Source organism: Oncorhynchus mykiss, chromosome 1 (assembly GCF_013265735.2).
Source record: "Oncorhynchus mykiss isolate Arlee chromosome 1, USDA_OmykA_1.1, whole genome shotgun sequence".
NCBI classification, from domain to species: domain Eukaryota; kingdom Metazoa; phylum Chordata; class Actinopteri; order Salmoniformes; family Salmonidae; genus Oncorhynchus; species Oncorhynchus mykiss.
Window position 1 is genome coordinate 65,183,511 of NC_048565.1, and position 22,626 is coordinate 65,206,136.

Here is a 22,626-nt window from a genome sequence, read left to right on the forward strand (position 1 = left end):
TCTTAAAGATATCCATAAAAAGTGTTGTTTAAAGTTTGCCACAAGCCACCTGGGAGACACACCAAACATGTGGAAGAAGGTGCTCTGGTCAGATGAAACCAAAATTGAACTTTTTGGCAACAATGCAAAACGTTATGTTTGGCGTAAAAGCAACACAGCTGAACACACCATCCCCACTGTCAAACATGGTGGTGGCAGCATCATGGTTTGGGCCTGCTTTTCTTCAGCAGGGACAGGGAAGATGGTTACAATTGATGGGAAGATGGATGGAGCCAAATACAGGACCATTCTGGAAGAAAACCTGATGGAGTCTGCAAAAGACCTGAGACTGGGATGGAGATTTGTCTTCCAACAAGACAATGATCCAAAACATAAAGCAAAATCTACAATGGAATGGTTCAAAAATAAACATATCCAGGTGTTAGAATGGCCAAGTCAAAGTCCAGACCTGAATCCAATCGGGAATCTGTGGAAAGAACTGAAAACTGCTGTTCACAAATGCTCTCCATCCAACCTCACTGAGCTCGAGCTGTTTTGCAAGGAGGAATGGGAAAAAATGTCAGTCTCTCGATGTGCAAAACTGATAGAGACATACCCCAAGCGACTTACAGCTGTAATCGCAGCAAAAGGTGGCGCTACAAAGTATTAACTTAAGGGGGCTGAATAATTTTGCACGCCCAATTTTTCAGTTTTTGATTTGTTAAAAAAGTTTGAAATATCCAATAAATGTCGTTCCACTTCATGATTGTGTCCCACTTGTTGTTGATTCTTCACAGTTTTATATCTTTATGTTTGAAGCCTGAAATGTGGCAATAGGTCGCAAAGTTCAAGGGGGGCGAATACTTTCGCAAGGCACTGTATTTCCTAATCCCCATGGTAGGAGTTATTATAGGCCTGTGATGACTATAACCGTGTATGGTTTTAGAAGTCGCCCTTTCTAGGGTGTCTGAATACAATCATAATAAATAAATAAAACCTTTGCTTGATTAGAGAGATCAGTAATCTCAGGTATGTTGATATGAATGTAGTGAAATCTTTACTCCAAAGGCACGAACAGACCAGTAAGATTGTCGAGTGTCTACCGGCCGAGAGTACTTAGCACCTCTGAACAGAGTGCCGGCAGGAGGACCCTATAACAGACCGAACCGCCAGCAAGCGAATGAATGGCAAATGAACGGCCCCCCTACCATACAGGCCGACAATCGGTCTGGTGAGTTTTCTCCTTTAGGCTGTGAAAGAAAGGAAGCGTTGGCCGTGTGATCATTTACATGAGGGAGGAAATTTGACTTGACAGATTGCTATGCGTTGATTCTCTTGCCAAAGGTATTGTTATGTGTGTGTGTCTTTGTGTCTGTTCGTTCTTCAAATCACTTCCTGGTTTAAGACTTCTCTTGGAAGTGATTACAAATCAAATGGGAACTTACTCAGATTTGAGTCCAAGTAATGCAGTAAAGATGTCTCTAGGGAACCATCTATATATAGTTGGACTGGAACTATGAGTTCTGTTAGGCAGAGTTTCCACATGAACACACACACACACACACACACACACACACACACACACACACACACACACACACACACACAGTGAAACAGAGGGCGTTGTACATTGTCACACACAACACACTGCTGGTCCATGTCTGGATAATTGTGTTTGAGAAGCGTCACATCATCATCATGAGATGCATTACATTCAAACCAGTCATAGCTTCCTGGCCGTAGACACGTCAACGTCATCACAGTGTCTGCTGCTTAGATTGAAGGGAAGATTTCATGAAGCAGCCTTGTTGATGTCTATCATTGAATAAACCATAATGGACTATAAGTAATGTTAGTAGAATAGTACTAGAGTCAAGCCAATATGCTTAAAGAGAAGATCTGATGGGGATCACTCAGCTATGTACAGGGCTTGACATTGCATAGTTTCTCAACCTCCTTCCAAGGTTTCCATTATATTGTTTTGTTACTGTTATGAGATAGGAATATTTGTTAGATGAGGTCTTGTCTATTGGCAGCTGCTCCTTATTTGATTAAGGCTGTTGTCTGGTCGTGTCCTCCCTGCCTCCCTGCAATCCTGGAGGTCTCGTCTCACTCTATTTATTTATACTAATAACCATATTCCCCCTCCGGCCATCTGTCCCAAGCTCATCCTCCCATACACTCATTGTCTCGAAATTACACATTATCCATACAAAACAAGCCGGCGTCTTCCTACAAGCAACAGTGCTATTTGTTTTCTGTGTCAAATGTCTTTCTTTCTTTCTTTCTTTCTTTCTTTCTTTATCCCTCTGTATCTCTCTGTATTTCTCTCTCCCCTCTCTCTCTCTCTCTCTCTCTCAGGTCTGTCCCTGGACCACCAGGCAGTGTCAGCTGCCTCCCGCGTCCGTCTGTCTGAGCGAGAGGAGGAATGCCTGTCCTGCTACCTAAGGGCCTGTGACACAGCTCTCGTTTACCTGCAAGAGCTCGATAAGGTGCGTGTGTCTGTGTGTTTTTTTGTGTTTTTTTGTGTTTTTTTTTTACCCCCAATGCAGATAATACATGTTATTTCATGATACAAAGCGGCACAAAACCACTTGGTGTATGTGTTTACCAACTGAAGTTGTTACTGTGTTGGCAGATGGTGGTCACCTCTAGTTCTAAATTAGGTAAGGCCAGTTTGGCCCCTCCACCACTGGACATTGACCTGGGCTTCTTCCAGCAGGCGGCGCTACAGAGCGCGTACCTGTGTCTGCTACATAGGGGGTGAGTAAATGGTCCGGTAGAGCAGTCAAAGATGGTGGAAGCTTCGCTCTCTTCCTGTCTGGAGCAGTGCGTTGTGATTTCAGCCACAGCAAGTGGCACTTTTGTTTTTGACCAGTAGGTTTCAGTATTGCACCTCAGATAGGACAGAGTCATTGTTTGTAGTGGCGGGATTGAGCTCCGGTGCGCCACTCATTGATGCGTAGATGGAGCAGCATGCTATGCTGCTGGCACTGACCAACAAGGCCCTAGGCACTGAACACCCTGTCTGTCTGTCCGTCTGTTTTGTCTGTCTGCATGTCTCTGTCTGTTTTATCTGTCTGTCAGTCACCTGGCCCAGGGAGCCCACCAGCTGCGTAGGGTCCTCGGGGTGGTGGAGTCTCGAGGCTCCCAGAGCTTCAGGAAGGTGAGGAGGACTCACATTGTCACCTAGTTAGCAGGACGAATCACTGGCTGTCTACCGGTATATGTATTTTACCTTTACGGCCTGGAGGTTTTCCTGACAACGCGACTTGACTTAGTCAGGAAACAGTCCTGGCCCTAGTTGTGCCCTAGTTATATTTTCCGGGCGCTGTATGGCATGTTTAATTAATGTGCCTCATAGGCTGCAGCGCGGAAGCTGGCTGAGGTGTTGCTGAGCTCGGTGAGTGAGGACAGCTACTGGGCCCCCATGTCCCTCCCACCCTCCGCCTGGCTGCAGAGAGAAGGGAACGCCGGGCCGAAGGACGCCATCTACCCCTCCTCCAAGCCACCTCAGCGCTACAGTACTGACAGGTCTGTAGCTCTCCTCTCTTCTTCTTTTCCTTCCTCTCTTTCTTTCCCTCTGTCTCTTGCCCCCCCCCCCACCCTTTCTTTTCTGTTCATGTGTAATTGCATTATTCCGCTGATATTGCTCAATCATTTAACTTCACCACTGGCTTGAGAGATCAACTCACATTCCCATTCAGGGAGAGATGTGTGTGACCCTGCTTGAACCGTTGAACCTTAAATAGTCCCAGAGCTTCGACAAGACAGACCTTCCTAGAGGCCCAGTCCACCATTCCGGTCATACAAAACCCACACGTGGAACATGACTTGATCTCACCACAGTCTGACTCCTATTGGCTCGGAACTCTGTGGACTCGTGTTTCCTGTGTGGAGTTTTTTAGAGGCTTTGTCAGGGACTTACCTTTGGCTGTTCCAGCGGATCTCATATAAGATCTTGTTGGTATGCGCCATCCTCAGAGGATATCGAATGCTGCGCCCCAAACAATGTGCGTGAGTGAGAGCACAAGAGCAGGAACGGAGAATGCACTCTGGGAAATAAGGTTGCTGTTGTTGTATGCCCGATTCGTTGTCAAGGGTTCCTCCTTTAGAAGTGCCCTGATAGTGTCTTGTAATTTTATCTTTAGTCGGTACGTCAGGGGATCAGCCAGAGAGCAGTCGAGATCGAAGGAGAGAGAGAGAGTGAGATGGTTCAACTGATTGGTGGGAGGAATGGGGAATGTGCCAGAGGAAAAAAGAGAGGTACACACGTGCTTACACATTTTGTGCACGTGCGGGTGAGAGACACCCGAGAGAGCGGCGTGCTGTGATACTGTTGGGGTGGTCAGAGGGTTGTGTTACACCACCAGCAGGTGGAGTGGAAACAGGACACTCCCCGTGATCTAGCCAACGAAATGGGGCTGTTGCGTTACTCGTCACTTCCTGCTCCTATTTCCTGTGTCTCCTCGCAGTGTCTTCTGTCCCCAGGACGTGGTCGAGGAGGCAGTCCTCCTGCTGCTCATCACAGAATCCATGGTGAGACATTGATTTTAAAAAGGCTTTGACAGGTGTAAGGCTAGCTTTCACTGGTCCCGTCAAATCAGGTAAAGGAAAGGACTGTAGCAGATTAGAGGCACTTCATAGGCCTACTATTGCAACAGACTTGTGTTGAATCTGATCCTGAATCTGTACTCTTCCCCCTATAGGCCAGCGGAGATGCAGTCATCAGCCGAGCGCCCGACCATAAGGAGGCGCAGGAGACCAGTCTGCAGGACGCCACCTCTGTCTACGACCTGCTGAGCATCGGCATGGCCAGGAGGGGGCAGTATGCCATGCTGTCTGAGGTGAGACTGCCTCGAAAAACACTGGAGGCTAAAGGGAGGATAGGAGATACTTCAACAGAATTAGCTCTAGACTGTGTGAAGGGAAAGCCCTTGCCTGGCAACTTTGTAATGCCCCTTGTTGTGTCATATACTTTCAAGCAGGGTTTTGTGCTCTCTCTTTCTCTGTCTTTCTCTGTATCCTTTTCTGTCTTTCTCCCCCCTCTCTCTCTCTCTCTCTCTTATTCTCTGTCTCTCTGGCTTACCCAGTCTTCTCTCTATTTGCATTCAGGTTGGCAGCCATTTTTCTCCAGGTGAATGAGAGTGAGCACTGGCAAACAGGTGAACCCTCTCACGTGTGGGGCCATGCAGGGCGCCACTAGGCTAGCTAACAATAGACGCTGGCTATGTCTGTCTGCCTGGCTAACTTCCTCCCTCTCATAGGTGTCACAGTGTGGAGCTTGCTAGTTAGAGCTCTTTAACTTAACCTCAAGCCCTCAACCTTCAACCTCACTCTTCTTCAACAACGTGTGTTGATACGTCTGCCCTGCGAGCTGAAATGCGTGTGTGCGTGCGTGTCTTGTGTGCCTGCACGTATGTATGTGTTCTCCAGTGCCTGGAGCGGGCCATGAAGTTCTCGTTTAAGGAGTTCCACCTCTGGCACCAGTTGGGCTTGTCACTCATGGCGTGTGGGAAGGTGAGCTTATCGTCGTATCTTTTCACACATACCCCACCATTCACATGCACAGACACACGCACAAGCGCGCGCACACACACACACACACACTTTCTATCCTACTGGCACCACTACCTGCTCGCAATCATATAGGCTCACTCATCCTCTAAATGTTGCTGTGAGGTTGCGTGTGCGATAGCGCTGACTGAGCGAGCGCTCATTGGGAGATGATGAGTAGTGTGACACAGATAGAAAGTTCTGGAATCTGAGTGAAACAGGAGGATTGATCTCCTCCTTTGCCTGGCTGCCTGCAGGACGAGGCGACTCTGGAGATCAATGGAGAGCTCTGGAAATAGTCTGTTCCCTATAAGGATGGGGGGGGGGGGCTTCAGTGTCATCAGATCCGCTTCTTTTTCAGGGCCAGCCGTGTGTGTGATAGTGTTTGTAGTGCATTGATGAATGGCCTATATGAATCCGTATCTGTGTTACTCTATATGGATAGTAAATGTGTGTGTGATCTATACTCCTGTTATATCACTTGACTACAGTATGAGAGTGTGTGTGTGTGTGTAAGCATGAATATGTGAGTGTGTGTGTGTCTGTGTTTTACAGGGTGTGGGCGCCGTGTCTGTGCTCAAGGAGTGTGCCAGGATGAGAGCCGAGGACCCCTCACTGCCCATGTTGGCTGCCAAAGTCTGCATCGGCCAGCTGCACTGGGTGAATGACACACACACACACACACACACACACACACGCACTCTTTCTATTTCACGATACATGTACACAACATACCATGCATACCATCCATACAGGAAGTCTGTCACCATCCAGAATAGCTGCACCCATTATTCCACACTAACAACGCCCTACCCACCCCTCCACTGTGGTAGCCAGCCCAGTACTGGCTGTCCCGTTGATCCAGGAGGGGGGGGGGGGGGGGGGGGGGGGGGGGGGGGGGGTTGGTGTAGGATTAGGAGACGCGTGACGGCATGGCACATCTGTCAGTACAACAGAGGAGCTAGAGATCATGGGTGTCTCGAGAGACTAAGGCGCTTACAGCCGTAATCACAATAGGACACTGTGGGACCACAGAGCAACGAATGACAATACATCTGGACCCAATAACCGACCATGGAAACACATTTGCACTGGAAAGTCTGGGAGTCTGAGACTTTTGGGAGTGATTCGAGGACCTTTGAATCCTAGTTGGTTGGAGTGGAGTGACCAATATATATATATATATATATATATATATACATACAGTGGGGTCCAAAATGATTGGCACCCTCGATAAAGACGAGCAAGGACTGTATAAAATAAATAATTTGGGGAAATGTTGGACCTTTATACTGCTATCATTATTTTTGCTTGGAGAAAGAGATTTTGTTTAACAAGTATTATTGTAATTTGTTCCACAAAGAGACAGGGTTCAAAATGATTTCACACCCCTGTTTTCAATACCTTTCAGAAGCTCAGGATAATAGCACTGAACCGTTTTCTAAAATGTTTCATGGAACTTTGTTGATAGCATCCGTATTCCGAGAAAGAGAGGGATCGCGAGAGAGGAGGAGGATGAAGAGGAGGGAGAGGAGAGCTAGAAAGAGAGGGATTGAGAGAGAAGAGGAGGATGAAGAGGAGGGAGAGGAGAGCTAGAAAGAGAGGGATCACGAGAGAGGAGGAGGATGAAGAGGAGGGAGAGGAGAGCTAGAAAGAGAGGGATCGTGAGAGAAGAGGAGGATGAAGAGGAGGGAGAGGAGAGCTAGAAAGAGAGGGATCGCGAGAGAGGAGGAGGATGAAGAGGAGGGAGAGGAGAGCTAGAAAGAGAGGGATCGCGAGAGAGGAGGAGGATGAAGAGGAGAGCTAGAAAGAGAGAGGGAAGGGCTTATGGTACAGGAGTAAGACAGGAGAGGGGGGATAGTCCCCCCCCCCCATACCTTACACCGAGTCACACAGCCCTGCTCAGCCACACTCTGACTGCAGCCTGGCGCTGTTTGAGGGGGGACTAATTTGTTAAGCATGAATTGCTATTTGTTAAAATCAAAGAAATCAGGTAAATACATCATTTTTCTCTCTCAACTCTATAGTGCGCTGTTCTTCACCTGAATCTACAGAGTCCTCCTCACACTAACCATACACTGCCTTTTAACACTATTCAATGTCATTCTTCCCTCGATGTCATTCTGCCTACCATACAGGCCTTCGGATACGAACTCTCTATACTATACGAATAGAAAAGCTCACTAAACAAGACAAACTGAACACGCCTTTAAACCCTTGAGCGCACAGTTGGTTCCATAGTAAGTACTTCAGCAGACTAGAGACTGTACTACTAGACACCCGTATTGCGTCTGACTGTTATCTCTGCGTGTGTGATAGCTGGAGGAGGCAGAGGCCCTGTCTCAGCGTGTGGTGTCCATGGGAGAGGAGGCTGCAGAGTTTCTGCCCCGTGCGTACCTGACTGTGGGGCTGTGCTGCAGTCTGCAGGCCTCTGACGGTAAGAGACATCACTGCGAGCTGCTGTCGAGGCAGGATAGGTTTCCTGTAACCTTCCTGTAGTCCCTTGTCCAGATACAGTGAGAAAACGCCACTTTACAGAACCCACTGAACTCACTTGTCCTGACGATCCATCGTTTCCCTTCCTAATTCCCCATCCCCATCACTCTTTGCCGTAACTAATTCAGAGGTAAACTGTGTATGGATGAATCTGAGGTGTTACTCGCGAACAGTCAGTGGTGCGAAAGACAGTAGAACTGTGCGGGGAAAAAAATACCACGAACCTCATTATAATCTACTATTAGAAAATGTCCACTAAAATATCATGTTCTCCACTAATGGATTTGTCCCTCTGTACCTAATCTCTCTCCAGCCACTCTGAAAGCTCAGCGGGATGGGTTCAACAGACGAGCGCTGCAAAATCTGCAAAAGTATGTACCAACTGCCAACCTCTCTCTGTCGGTCTAGGTTGGTGTGTTTGTTTCTGTAGTCAGCGTGCGCTACAGTTTGTGTGTTTATTCTGCTTTGTCAGTGAGTGTGACCTCTCTACTGCAGAGCCTATGCACTGGACCCCAATGATGCTAAGATTGCCCTCTACCTGTCGCTCCAGCTGGCTCTTGTACGGCAGGTCAGTCAGCACGGCCACACACGCACTCACCATTAGGGCTCGTCTTAGTGGTTCTCCATTTTGGATCTTATGCCTCTCTAGTCCTTGGGTTTCTGTTCTTCACTGTGGGTGTGTGTGTGCAGGTGGCAGCTGCCATGGATCCCCTGCAGGTGGCTCTGTCTCTGCATGGGGACGACCTGCACTCTCTCCACCTGCTGACCCTGCTGCTCAGCGCCCAGAAACACCACCAACATGCCCTGGAAACCCTCACACTAGCCCTCAGTCAACACCCCGAGAACTTCAAGTAGTAACCCACTCTCTCCTGTAGTCTGTCTGTCTGTCTGTCTGTCTGTCTGTCTGTCTGTCTGTCTGTCTGTCTGTCTGTCTGTCTGGTCTGTCTGTCTGTGAGACCAGCTCCGGTGTGTGTCACCCATACGGGTGCTCCGGACCTTTCTGTGGGGATAGGGTGTCTTACCACGGACGGACACACACACACACACACACACACACACGCACACCGAAGGCTTTATTTAGACGTGCCAGACCGGGCATCTGCAGTGCGCCGCGGAGACTACCCTCACACACCTTTACCCTATTCACACTGCCGCACTGACTTTACCATGTAGGTTGGTGCTGCAGTACTCCCTCTCTGTTTGAGAAGCAGAAAATATTATGCAGTAGTAAACATACACTGACACCCTGCATTATACTCATATGTCACCATGCAATTGACCCGTGCCTCAGTGTTGCCTCTTTCTATTAGAAGAATATGGATATTTGATAGCCACGTGCCATTTATAGTAGGTTGCAGTACCACCTCACCTGAGCGTCTGCAACAACCATCTAATACACGTGTTCTTCACAGAACAACCATTTGGGGTCAGTGTTGGTCTCCATGATCTCAAGAAGAGGCAGAGAGGGACACAGCGAAAATAGATAAGAGATGCATGAGTGGGATATAGAGAAAGGGAACTAAAGAGAGAAGTGGAGTCAAAGAAGGACAGAGAAAATCAAACATGCAATTGATATTGTATTTGTGGCTGTATACTAGATCATCTAAAGCGTATATTGTAGCGATCTCTCTACCTCATATTCATATGCGTGCGCACGCACACCCACACACACACACAGACACACACACACACACACACACACACACACACATCTTCTCCATAGAGACACTTGACTGCATTGACCCATTTAAGAGCTCTTTGCCAGGCTCAGCCAATCACAGCCCTCCCTGCGCCAGGAATGCCCATCACCCCGGTAACCATGAGGTCATATGGTGGAGGGAGCAGTCAACATCAGTTGTTTTTCCACTCAGTTGTTATGGAGAAATAGAGAATGGGTATTTTCAGCCCAGGCAGGGACACATACAGTGCATTCGGAAAGTATTCTGACCCCTTGAATTTTTCCATTTTGTTACGTTACAGCCATATTCTAAAATGTATTAAATTGTTGTTTTTCCTCAATACCCCATAATGACGAAGCAAAAACAGGTGTTTTTTCTTGGTGCAAATGTATTAAATTAAATTAAACTGAAATATCACATTTACGTAAGTCAATCCTTAAATTGACCAAAGTACTTTGTTGAAGCACCTTTGGCAGTGATTACAGCCTCGACTCTTCTTGGGTATGACGCTACAAGCTTGGTACATCTGTATTTGGGGAGTTTCTCCTATTCTTCTCTGCCGTTCCTCTCAAGCTCTGTCAAGTTGGACGGGGAGCGTTACAAAACAGCTATATTCCTGACTAGTCTCCCAGTCCCTGCCACTGAAAAACATCCCCACGGCATGATGCTGCCACCACCATGCTTCACCGTAGGGATGGTTCTCCCATCTCCACAGAGGAACTCTGGAGCTCTGTCGGAATGACCATCGGGTTCTTGGTCATCTCCCTGACCAAGGCCCTTCTCCCCCGATTGCTCAGTTTGGCCGGCCGGCCAGCTTTAGGAAGGGTCTTGGTGGTTCTAAACGTCTCTCTGAGTTCTACAGACAATTCCTTCGACCTCATGGCTTGATTTTGCTCTAACATGCACTGTCAACCGTGGGACCTTATATAGACAGGCGTGTGCCTTTCCCAAATTTGTTTTATAAAGATTACTATTATTAAAATAATTTTATTTCACCTTTATTTAACCAGGTAAGCCAGTTGAGAACAAGTTCTCATTTACAACTGCGACCTGGCCAAGATAAAGCAACACAGATTTACACATGGAATAAACAAACGTACAGTCAATAACACAATAGAAAAGTCTATATACAGTGTGTGCAAATGAAGTAAGATTAGGGAGATAAGGCAATAAATAGGCCGTAGTGGCGAAATAATTACAATTTAGTAAATAAATACTGGAGTGATAGATGTGCAGAAGATGAATGTGCAAGTAGAGATACTGGGGTACAAAGGAGCAAGATAAATAAATAAATACAGAATGGGGATGAGGTAGATTGGATGGGCTATTTACAGATGGGCTATGTACAGTTGCAGTGATCTGTTAGCTGCTCTGATAGCTGATGCTTAAAGTTCATGAGGGAGATATGAGTCTCCAGCTTCAGTGATTTTTGCAATTCATTCCAGTCATTGGCAGCAGAGAACTGGAACGAAAGGCGGTCAAAGGAGGAATTGGCTTTTGGGGTGACCAGTGAAATATACCTGCTGGAGCATGTGCTACGGGGGGGGGGGGGGGGGGGGGGGGGGGGGGGGGGGGGGGTGCTGCTATGATGACCAGTGAGCTGAGATAAGGCGGGGCTTTATCTAGCAAAGACTTATAGATGACCTGGAACCAGTGGGTTTGGTGACGAATATGAAGTGAATATGAAGCGCAGTGGTGGGTAGTATAGGGGGCTTTGGTGTCGAAACGGATGGCACTGTGATAGACTGCATCCAAATCCAAATCATGTCCAATCAATTGAATTTACCACAAGTAGACTCCAATCAAGTTGTAGAAACATCTCAAGGATGATCAATGGAAACAGACTGCACCTGAGCTCAATTTCGAGTCTCATAGTAAAGGGTCTGAATACTTATGTAAATAAGGTATTTTTGTTTTTCATTTTTTAAATAAATTTGCTAAAATGTCTAAAAACCTGTTTTCACTTTGTCATTATGGGGTATTGTGTGAAGACAAATGTAATCCATTTTAGAATAAGGCTGTAACGTAACAAAATGTTTTTTTTTAAGTCAAGGAGTCTGAATACTTTACCAAAGCGCTGTATGTGTGTAGAAATGATGCTGAAGATTTGGTTTGAGCAGGTTGTGTGAGGGTTTGTGCACGCGTGTGCATGCGAGGTGGCGCTAGTCATAGAATCTCTGCACCACTGTAGCACAGACACTGAATCCTTGTTGTTTCTCGCTCAGTTTCTGTCTTTCTTTTTCTCCTAACATACAGCTTTTACACTACAATACATGGACATTGATAATAATATGCGCGTAGACACTTATTACTGTAGTGTAAACACGCAGATCTCGATTCATTTCTCACGTCTCGTATGCCATGTCCGTAGGTAGCCTCTAAACACAAATGTCTATTCAAGCCACATGGTGCCACAGTTCATTTATTAATAGCAGACAGCAATTGGGTGAAACAGTTGACATGTGTGTGCAACCGATGTGAAATGGCTAGCTAGTTAGCGGTGGTTTCAATCGGAGACATCACTTGCTCTGAGACCTTGAAGTAGTTGTTGGCTTTTGTGGAGCGATGGGTAACGATGCTTCGTGGGTGACAGTTGTTGGTGTGTGCAGAGGGTCCCTGGTTCGAGCCCAGTTAGGGGCGAGGAGAGGGACATGTGGACATTTTTCTTATATTTGAGACATTTTATTGAGCTTTTACCTTAAAATGCAGTAATAGCCTGTTGCATTCTTTTTTTAAATCTTTCTGTCTATGTTTGAAATTTTAATCAGCCAGTAAACAGGCGAGCATTTCCAATCTAAATTGAATTCTATCTAGCACAGTGAGAGAGCTGTAGAAAGGGAAAGGGAGAGGGGGAAGGGAGGAGAGAGAGAGAGTAGTTTCACAGTTTGTTCTAAAGAGAATGATTAATCCCAGCCTTTGATTCTGCATTCATCTTGCAGGATGTTAGTGTGTGTGCGTGTGTGCGTGCGTGAGTGCTTACACACACACACACACCCAGGAGGAAGCCCACTAACACACGGCACATCACTCCACTACTAAACGCTGCTCGGCACGGGGGCTAATAGGAAACCCTCAGCCCCAACTGGCCCCACTGACAGGCGTATCCTTAACATCACATCCCTCAGCAGCAGTTGTCATCCTCATGTCAGATGATCCAGTAGGCATCTCTCCTCCCTCCATCCCCCCATCCCTCGCTCCATCCCCCCAGCCCGCCCGCCCACCCGTGACCAAGTAACGAGCCACATTTCACCGGTAGTTCTTCCCCCGACGAAGGCTCGCTGCGCTATTGATCGCTAGTGCTGTCTGGCAGCCAGAGATGAGGAGAGGGAGGAATAATTGGAAGAGGATTCAGTTGGGGGAGCAGTCAGGCAGGCAGGGGAACAGGGAGATAGACAGGAATGGAGACAGACAGGCAAGCAGATAGGCAGAGAGGGAGACAGGCAGGCAGAAAGACAGCAAGCAGGCACAGACGGGCGTCTCTCGCTCTCTCACACGGTTGAAAGAAGGCCCTAACTCTCTCTCTGTCTCTCTCTTTCTTTTCCCGTTACATACTCAACCTCTCTCCATCTATCACACACAGAGCAGATGACTAGCCCCCACTGTACGTGTGTGTGGAGCCATTGGAAAATCTGGGGGAGCGTCTGTATTTGTCCAGTCTATTTGTCTATTGGTGGACATTGGCCATTGAAACAGGTCTTCCTCCTCACCCATCTGTTGGAGAACAGAGGACCAAAGCTCTATAAACATACATTGATAAACATGATGATCCTATATGATAGTATTGTCAGGTCCTGGTTGATGTGTCAACAGTATGTGCTGACCTAGCAAACACAGCAATGTTGTGTCAACATTGAGTCTATATTGTGGGGTGGTTGTGTATGTTTGCTGATGTGTTTGGTGCGGGGGTTCGAACCGGTTCAGGAATTAGAACCGAAAACTGGAAAATGTCAAAAATAATCACATGTGGGAATGAAAGTGATCTATGCTGTTCCGGAACAGAACTGTTATTTTAAAAGCAAGCGAACTGGTTAATAACGTTATTTTACAATCTGGGCATTTTTTTTTTCAGTCCCACAAAAAAACGCAACAAGCCCTCCCTCTGTCACTCAACATATTCCAGTGTCTGCCAGCCAGCTGAAAATCTTTGCCAGTGTGTGTGCAGGCTACCTGCCCCTCCCCCTCTGAAGCATCGCTGTAGCCTACTGACGTCACAAACGTGATTCAGGAATTAGGGAGAGATTTTTAATTAGAGAACAATGCATTGATACATTCTTTCAATGCTAGTTACAGATACTCAGTGGTGGGAAAAGTACCTAATTATCATACTTGAGTAAAAGTAAAGATGCCGTAATAGAAAGTTACTCAAGTAAAAGTGAAAGGCAGCGAGTAAAATACTACTTGAGTAAAAGTCTAAAAGTATTTGGTTTTAAATATACTTCAGTATTAAAAGTAAATGTAATTGCTAAAATATACTTTAGTATCAAAAGTAAAAGTATAAATCATTTAAAATTCCTTATATTAGGCAAAGCAGATGTCACCATTTACTTGTTTTTTTAAATTTACGGATAGCCAGGGGCACACTCCAACACTCAGGCATTATTTACAAAAGATGCATGTATTTAGTGATTCCGCCAGGCCAGGGGCAGTAGGGATGACCACATGTTCTCTTGATAAGTGCTTGAATTTGACAATTGTCCTGTCCTGCTAAGCATTCAAAGTGTAACAAGTACTTTTGGTTGTCAGGGAAAACTTAAAGTACAATATTTTCTTCAGAAATGTAGTGACGTAAAAGTTGTCAAAAATATGAATAATAAAGTACAGATTAAAAAAAAAAAAAACTACTTAAGTAGTACTTTAAAGTACTTTTTACCTTAGTACTTTACACCACTGCAGATACTATAGTTATCACGTTTCACATTGGATTTATTTACTACAAAAAAGTAAGACGTATTTCTTATTCTGGTGACGCTCTGCACACACAAGCTTGTTAGCTAGCTAGCTAGCTCTGGTCCGACCAAATCTCTGACGTTCAAAGACATTCGAAGTTCCTCCATAGAAGCCGGTCCTCCGTAGGTATAATTCTGTGGGCCTAATACAGATAATGCATGTCATCATCACAAGATACCCAGGGCTTCGGCCAAGCCCTGTCTGTTCATCGCGCATGTCAACAACTATTGATTGTATCAATGTGGTAAGTGCTAATGGTGTACTAATTGATGTATGCTGTATTGTTGTGTTAATGTCCTCCTTGTCACTCAGCCTGCTGTTCACTAAGGTGAAGCTGGAGGAGGCTCTGCATGGGCCAGGTATAGCACTCCAGACCTGCCAAGACATGCTGCAGCTCTTGCAGAGGCGCTATGACTTCATACGCACCAGGTACGTGGATGTTTCTGCCTGTCTGTCTCTCTGTTTGTGTACATGTTGTGTTTGTTACATGTGGGTGCGTCCATTCCGTGCATGTGTGTGGGTGTCTGTGTCTTGTGTGTATAATAGGGACGATACCAGTATCGTAGCGCTCCTTAGTATCGTGGCAAGGAAACAAAACACGAAGCAGATTTATCTTCATTAGGAAAACAGCCCAAATGTTGGAAACAAACATCATCCAGAGTCTCCAGAGTCACATTTTATTTATTTTCCTAACAATAGCACACAATATTTTATATACAGCAGTTTAGGTCTGAGTTAGTTCTGCTTCCTGTTTTCATAATTTCCATGGAAAAAAATATGATAATACTTGTATTCTCCCAGGCCTAGTGTATAACATGCCTGTATTTCATGTGTACATGCGTGCATGAGTGACTGTGCGTGCATGTGTCTACTGCACTATGGGTGCATGTCTGTGTAATGGCTGCTGCTGTGTGCTCAGCGGGAGCTTTATAAGATGCTGTGTATTGATTAGCTGTCATGTGGTGTTGCAGTGAGGGGGATGACAGCAGCAGTATCCACCCACCAGAGCCACTTCCACTCAGCCACAAACCCAGCGGTCTCCACCTCACCCTGCCAGACTTTCAGGACCCTGAGACTGGTGTGTATACTGTACACAGGCTCTTGGGGAGTGTACTGGTGTTTATTTCACCTTGTCTCGTTGAGCATAAAAGCTATTTTGCAAGAGAGACCAGAATTTGCATCTTTACCAAATACGACCTGCTGTTTTGTAAATTAGGGGTTTTCGTGCATGTGTACTGATTGAGAATGAGAACTGTTCCCGGACCAGATTGAGTGTGTATGAGGATACATATATCATATCATCATTCTGTTTTACTGTATGTGTGCTGAGTCTCCACTTTTCCTGGATCAGGCTCAGTGTGTATGTGTACTGACTGAGTATCAGTTCTTCCTGGATCAGGCTCTGTGTGTATGTGTACTGACTGAGTATCAGTTCTTCCTGGATCAGGCTCAGTGTGTATGTGTACTGACTGAGTATCAGTTCTTCCTGGATCAGGCTCAGTGTGAATGTGTACTGACTGAGTATCAGTTCTTCCTGGATCAGGCTCAGTGTGTATGTGTACTGACTGAGTATCAGTTCTTCCTGGATCAGGCTCAGTGTGTATGTGTACTGACTGAGTATCAGTTCTTCCTGGATCAGGCTCTGTGTGTATGTGTACTGACTGAGTATCAGTTCTTCCTGGATCAGGCTCAGTGTGTATGTGTACTGACTGAGTATCAGTTCTTCCTGGATCATTCTCTGTGTGTATGTGTACTGACTGAGTATCAGTTCTTCCTGGATCAGGCTCAGTGTGTATGTGTACTGACTTAGTATCAGTTCTTCCTGGATCAGGCTCAGTGTGCATGTGTACTGACTGAGTATCAGTTCTTCATGGGTCAGGTTTACTGTGTATGTTAGTGTATAATGTTGTGTGTGTGTGTGTGTGTGCTGATTGTCAGCTCTCTCTGGGTCAGGTTCTCAGAGTGGTCCGTCCCTCGCTGCATCTCGTCTGGGGCAGGCCACTTCAGAGGTGTCAGCCATCAGCTCCGCCCACAGACAGGGTCCCGCCTACATCTGGACCACTCTGGAGCGCATCTGGCTGCAAGCAGGTACAGGAGGGAGGGGGACTACACTACTATCTAGTCTACTACACTCGAATGTACACTGGAGTCGGCTAGGAAACGTGTGTGCTTCTTACCCACTGAAATTAGCTACAGGAGGGAGTGTAGACTCTACCACTCTAGTGCTGGAGGTACTAGTGTACACTCCACTGGAGTTAGCTAGAGGGTATCCTACCCTAGAATTGTGACCTGAGCAGAGAGAAAGGCCGCCATTATAACATTGGATGAGTTAGGGTCGAGTCCACCGTGTACGATTTGAACCTTTAGACTGAACCTTTACATTTTTTCACTGCAAAACCCACTGAACTCTCTAGATTACATCACATCAGATACACATATACTGTATCCAGTGGCGGCTGGTGTCGTAGGTAACGTGGGTACACAGGTCGAGAGATGGATTGGAGTAATCAAGGGGACACAGTGGCACATTCTTACACACTCTTGCCTCCTTCTAGCTGATCTGCGGTGTGTAATCATTAGTCCAAACAGTTATTGGATATATTCAGGTAGGTCCCTCGACGTTTTTTGTTCCGTTTGCTTCCGTTTAAGAAACGTTTGGCAACAGAATCGGCAGAATGAATGAATCACCTGATCACCTGCACACACAGTTCACTTTCAAAGCAGCCACATACGTAACTGCTAACCGCTACACAGTCTACATCGTTGTTACCATATTAACGCTGTAGTCAACAAACTACATAGAACTAACGCATTTGTAAACCCACAATCCAATCCATGTGTACAATCACGCAGTACAGACAGTGTCCAGTAAGCAGTTTAGCAGTTACACTGGCGGGCCCCTGTAACAATAAACTAATAAAACAGAATGCTTACCTTGACTTGGAAGAGTTGCAGTGTTAGATAGCCATAGCCAGCTAGCTAACATAAATAGCATTCTTCTCTGTATTAGCTAAGTGACAGGTAAACTAAGAAGAAAAATACTACAAATATAGCTAGCTTTCTCTGCTGCTGCTTCTCCTTAATTTTGAAGAAAGGAATTTGTCTTCCTCCGAGTCAACTACCCACCACACGTTTTGCACAGCAGTGCTAGCTAGCTGTAGCTTTTGCTTTCAGTACTAGATTCATTATCTGATCCTTTGATTGGATGGACAAGATGTTAGTTCATACTGCAAGAGCTCTGATAGGTGGGTGGACGTCCTCCGGAAGTCGTCATAACTGTGTAAGTCTATGAAAGGGGGTAAGAACCATGGTGCTACCCAAGAGGGTGCCGTTGAGGCTACTGTAGACCTTCATTGCAAAACAGTGTTTTAATCAGTTATTTGGTGACGTGACTATATTTAGGATAGTTTTATCTAAAAAAGGATCAAATATATTTATTTTTTAAAATGTATTTACTGAGTAGGAGAGTCCTTGTCTTCCTCCTATGAGGAGCCTCCACTTACTGTAACTTCCTGCCCAAAATCTCACATCATGATTGGTCAAATAGTCAGGCAGCATAAACACACACACACACACACAGCACTGCTCTTCTCCTCAGGGCAGGACATAGGAAACAATCAGCATGACCTGGCTCCATACTGGCTCCATACACACACACACACACACACGCACGCATGTATGCGCGCACAGACACAGCCACTATGAATGATTCATTTATATTATTGGTGTTGTTCATTTTGGTGAGAGTCCAGGTGAGGAATATGAAAAATAGTTTATATAACAGGGAATAATGCTTCGAATAACTATTCTTTCTCCGAATTAAAATAGGGATCCTAAATAGCCTTTTTTTTATCTTTCTGACTAATGTTATATGAGTGTATAATAGCGTGCACACAAAGCTCCCATCTGTGCCCACTTCAAAAAACAGATAAACAAACATTTATTCAGTCTGTCTCTCACACACACAGACACATACACACATGGGTATGCATCCACAGACACACACACTTTACTGGGCTAGTGCACTTTGGAAAGTATCCATACCCCTCGACTTATTCCTCATTTTGTTGTGTTACATCCTGAATTCAAAATGGATTAAATATTTTTTTTGTTTGTCGCCCATCTACACACAATACCCCATAATGATGGTGAAAACATGTTTTTAGAAATTTCTGCAACTGTATTGAATACATAATCATCTCATTTACATAAGTATTCACACCCCTGAGTCAACACTTTGTAGAAGCTAATTTGCCAGCGATGTGAGTCTTTCTAGGTCTGGATCATTTCTAGGTCTCTCCACATCTGGATAATGCAACATTTGCCCATTATTATTTTCAAAATTCTTCAAGCTCTGTCAAATTGGTTGTTGGTCATTGCTAGAGAACCATTTTCAGGTCTTGCCATAGATTATCAAGTAGATTTAAGTAAAAACTAACTCGGCCACTCAGGAACAGTCACTGTGTTCTTGGTAAGCAACTCCAGTGTAGACTTGGCCTTGTGTTATTGTCCTGCTGAACGGTGAACTCATCTCCCAGTGTCTGGATGAAAGCAGATTGAAGCAGGTTTTCCTCTAGGATTTTTCCTCAGCTTAGCTCCATTCTGTTTCTTTTTTATCCTGAAAAACTCTCCAGTCCTTAACTATTACAAGCATACCCATAACATGATATCCATAACACTACAAATACCTAGGTGTCTGGTTAGACTGTAAACTCTCCTTCCAGACCCACATTAAGCATCTCCAATCCAAAATTAAATCTAGAATCGGCTTCCTATTTCACAAAAAAGCATCCTTCACTCATGCTGCTAAAAACATACCCTCGTAAAACTGACCATCCTACCGACCCTCTACTTCGGCGATGTCATTTACAAAATAGCCTCCAACACTCTACTCAACAAATTGGATGCAGTCTATCACAGTGCCATCCGTTTTGTCACCAAAGCCCCATATACTACCCACCACTGCGACCTGTACGCTCTCATTGGCTGGCCCGCGCTTCATATTCGTCACCAAACCAACTGGCTCATCTACAAGTCTTTGCTAGGTAAAGCCCCGCCTTATCTCAGCTCACTGGTCACCATAGCAGCACCCACCCGTAGCACGCGCTCCAGCAGGTATATCTCACTGGTCACCCCCAAAGCCAATTCCTCCTTTGGCCGCCTTTCCTTCCAGTTCTCTGCTGCCAATGACTGGAACGAACTGCAAAAATCACTGAAGCTGGAGAGTCTTATCTCCCTCTCTAACTTCAAGCTCCAGCTGTTAGAGCAGCTCACAGATCATTACACCTGTACATAGCCCATCTGTAAATAGCCCATCCAACTACCTCACCCCCATACTGTATTTATGTATTTATCTTGCTCCTTTGCACCCCAGTATCTCTATTTGCACATTGATCTTCTGCACATCTATCACTCCAGTGTTTAATTGGTATATTGTAATTACTTTGCCACCATGGCCAATTTATTGCCTTACCTCCCTTATCTTACCTCATTTGCACACACTGTATATAGCATTTTTCTACTGTATTATTGACTGTATGTTTACTTATTCCATGTGTAACTCTGTGTTTTATGTGTCGAACTGCTTTGCTTTATCTTGGCCAGGACGCAGTTGTAAATTAGAACTTGTTCTCAACTAGTCTACCTGCTTAAATAAAGGTGAAATAAAATAATAAATGATGCAACCTCTACTTGAAAATATGGAGAGTGGTACATAGTAATGTGTTGTATTGGATTTGCCCCAAATATAAAACGTTGTATTCAGGACAAAAAGTGAATTGCTTTGACAATTTGTTTGCTGTATTACTTTAGTGTCTTGTTGCAGACAGGATGCATGCTTTGGAATATCTTTTCACTGTGTCAATTAGGTTAGTATTAAGGAGTGACCATGATGTTGTTTACCATCCTCCTATCACAGCCATTGAACTAAGTAACGGTTTTAATATCACCATTGGCCTCATGGTGAAATCCCTGAGCTGTTTCTATCCTCTCTGGCAACTGAGTTAGGAATGACACCTGTATGCTTCTCACCCATGTACACACAATACTCCATAAAACATGTTTTTGGAGATTTTTGCAAATGTATTGAAAATTAAATACAGAAATATATAATTTACATAAGTATTCACACCGCTTTGCTATTACACTCCAAATTGAGCTCAGGTGCATCCAATTTACTTTGATCATCCTTGAGATGTCACAACAACTTGATTGGAGTCCACCTGTGACCAATACATTTTTTTGGATATGATTTAGAAAGAAACATACCTGTCTACACTGAGTGTAGAAAACATTAGGAACACTTTCCTAATATTGAGTTGCACCCACTTTCGCCCTCAGAACAGCCTTGCTTCGTCGGGGCATGGACTGTACAAGGTGTCGAAAGCTTTCCACAGGGATGCTGGCCCACGTTGACTTCACAATCCCTCTACAGTTGTGTCACATTCACTGGATGCCCTTTGGGTGGTGGACCATTCTTGATACACATGGGAAACTGTTGAGCATGAAAAACCCGGCAGAGTTGCAGTTCTTGACACGTCTCAATTGTCTCAAGGCTTATAAATCATTCTTTGACGTGTCTCCTCCCCTTCATCTACACTGATTTGTAGTGGATTTAACAAGTGACTTCAGTAAGGGATCATAGCTTTCACCTGGAGTCACCTGGTCAGTCTATGTCATGGCAAGAGCAGTGTAAGGTCCCACAGTTGACATTACATGTCAGAGCAGAAACTATACCATGAAGGACAAGGAATTGTCTGTAGATCTCAGAGAAATAATTGTGATGGGGCATATGTCTGGGGAAGGGTATAAAACCATTTTCAAAGTGTTGAAAGTTTCCAAGAGAACAGTGGTCTCATCGTTGAGAAATTGAAAAAATATGGAACTACCCAGACTCTGACCAAACTGAACAACCGGGCAAGAAGGAACTTGGTCAGAGAGGTGACCAAGAATCCAATGACCACTCTGACAGAACTACAAAGTTCCTTTGATGAGATGGGGTAAACCTTCCAGAAGGGCAACAGTCTCTACACCAATTCAACAATCTGGACATTATGGGAGAGTGGGCAGATGGAAGCCACTCCTGAGAAAAAGGCACATGACAGCACGCCTAGAGGTTGCAAAAGAAAGGCACATGACAGACTCCAAGCATAAGGTAAAATATTCTGTGGTCTGAAGAGACAAAAATGGAAGTACAATTGGAAATGAACTTTTCTTCCACTTTGACATTAGAGTTTTTTGTGTAGATTTTGTGTTTTAAATCCATTTCAATGCCCCTTTGTAACCCAACAAAATGTGGAGAAAGTAATGTGGTGTGAATACTTTATAAAAGGCACTGTACAATTTCACGTTCATTTAGTCAACGTTAAAAATATTAACATCCCAAAATGCCCTTTTTTTGACGTTGTTCATTTGAATACACATGGTTTTGAACTGTACAAGTACATCACATTTCCAGATTAGTCTCTACTAATTCTGAAGGTATGATACATGTTATGAGTACCACCAACACACTGAATGGGAAAATGGATTCAAAAGGGAACTCCCTCTGCTGGTGACTTGCTGAATGTGCAATCCTAAAGGAGGGCTGTGAATGATTAATGACCTATAATGTAAATGTCCATGTATAATATTGGTTATATCATTACAGGACCAGAAAATGTCACGTCTTTAAAAAGTATATTGTAAACTAAATAAAAAATAGTCGTTTTGAGATATTAGTACTTGTCATATTGAATAAATTAATGTTAATGTGCATTTCAGAATCTAGACCTACTTCATTTTTGAGAACACTATAGGTAGTATAATGACACCAAGATGTTGCCTGTATCACGTACAATTAACAGATCATTATGTCTTGCATGTATAGGTCTAAAATGGGACTACAATGGTTTGTGATACAAATGTAAAAAGAATGTCAAACATCCTTCCTCCCAATGTAGTTCCTATGGAAGAATTGCCAGAACAATCT

At 44.8% G+C, this 22,626-nt stretch overlaps 1 protein-coding gene across 6 annotated transcripts in view; it reads left to right on the plus strand.

Moving 5' to 3' along the window:
• LOC110527046 (tetratricopeptide repeat protein 7A) overlaps window positions 1-22,626 on the plus strand; it is a 48,399-nt gene that overhangs the window by 10,222 nt on the left and 15,551 nt on the right. For 4 of the 6 annotated variants that reach the window (XM_021608212.2, XM_021608217.2, XM_036982860.1 and 1 more), the window contains exons 4-18: window positions 2,341-2,471; window positions 2,618-2,742; window positions 3,067-3,145; window positions 3,344-3,513; window positions 4,455-4,518; window positions 4,689-4,826; window positions 5,416-5,499; window positions 6,091-6,195; window positions 7,855-7,972; window positions 8,345-8,402; window positions 8,527-8,599; window positions 8,722-8,882; window positions 14,970-15,086; window positions 15,629-15,735; window positions 16,596-16,745. In XM_021608212.2, the coding sequence (XP_021463887.1) occupies window positions 2,341-2,471; window positions 2,618-2,742; window positions 3,067-3,145; window positions 3,344-3,513; window positions 4,455-4,518; window positions 4,689-4,826; window positions 5,416-5,499; window positions 6,091-6,195; window positions 7,855-7,972; window positions 8,345-8,402; window positions 8,527-8,599; window positions 8,722-8,882; window positions 14,970-15,086; window positions 15,629-15,735; window positions 16,596-16,745 (1,680 nt within the window). Of the gene's footprint in view, window positions 1-1,048; window positions 1,211-2,340; window positions 2,472-2,617; window positions 2,743-3,066; window positions 3,146-3,343; window positions 3,514-4,454; window positions 4,519-4,688; window positions 4,827-5,415; window positions 5,500-6,090; window positions 6,196-7,854; window positions 7,973-8,344; window positions 8,403-8,526; window positions 8,600-8,721; window positions 8,883-14,969; window positions 15,087-15,628; window positions 15,736-16,595; window positions 16,746-22,626 lie in introns of those variants that run through there. The other 2 variants (XM_021608225.2, XM_021608213.2) reach the window with 2 other exon arrangements.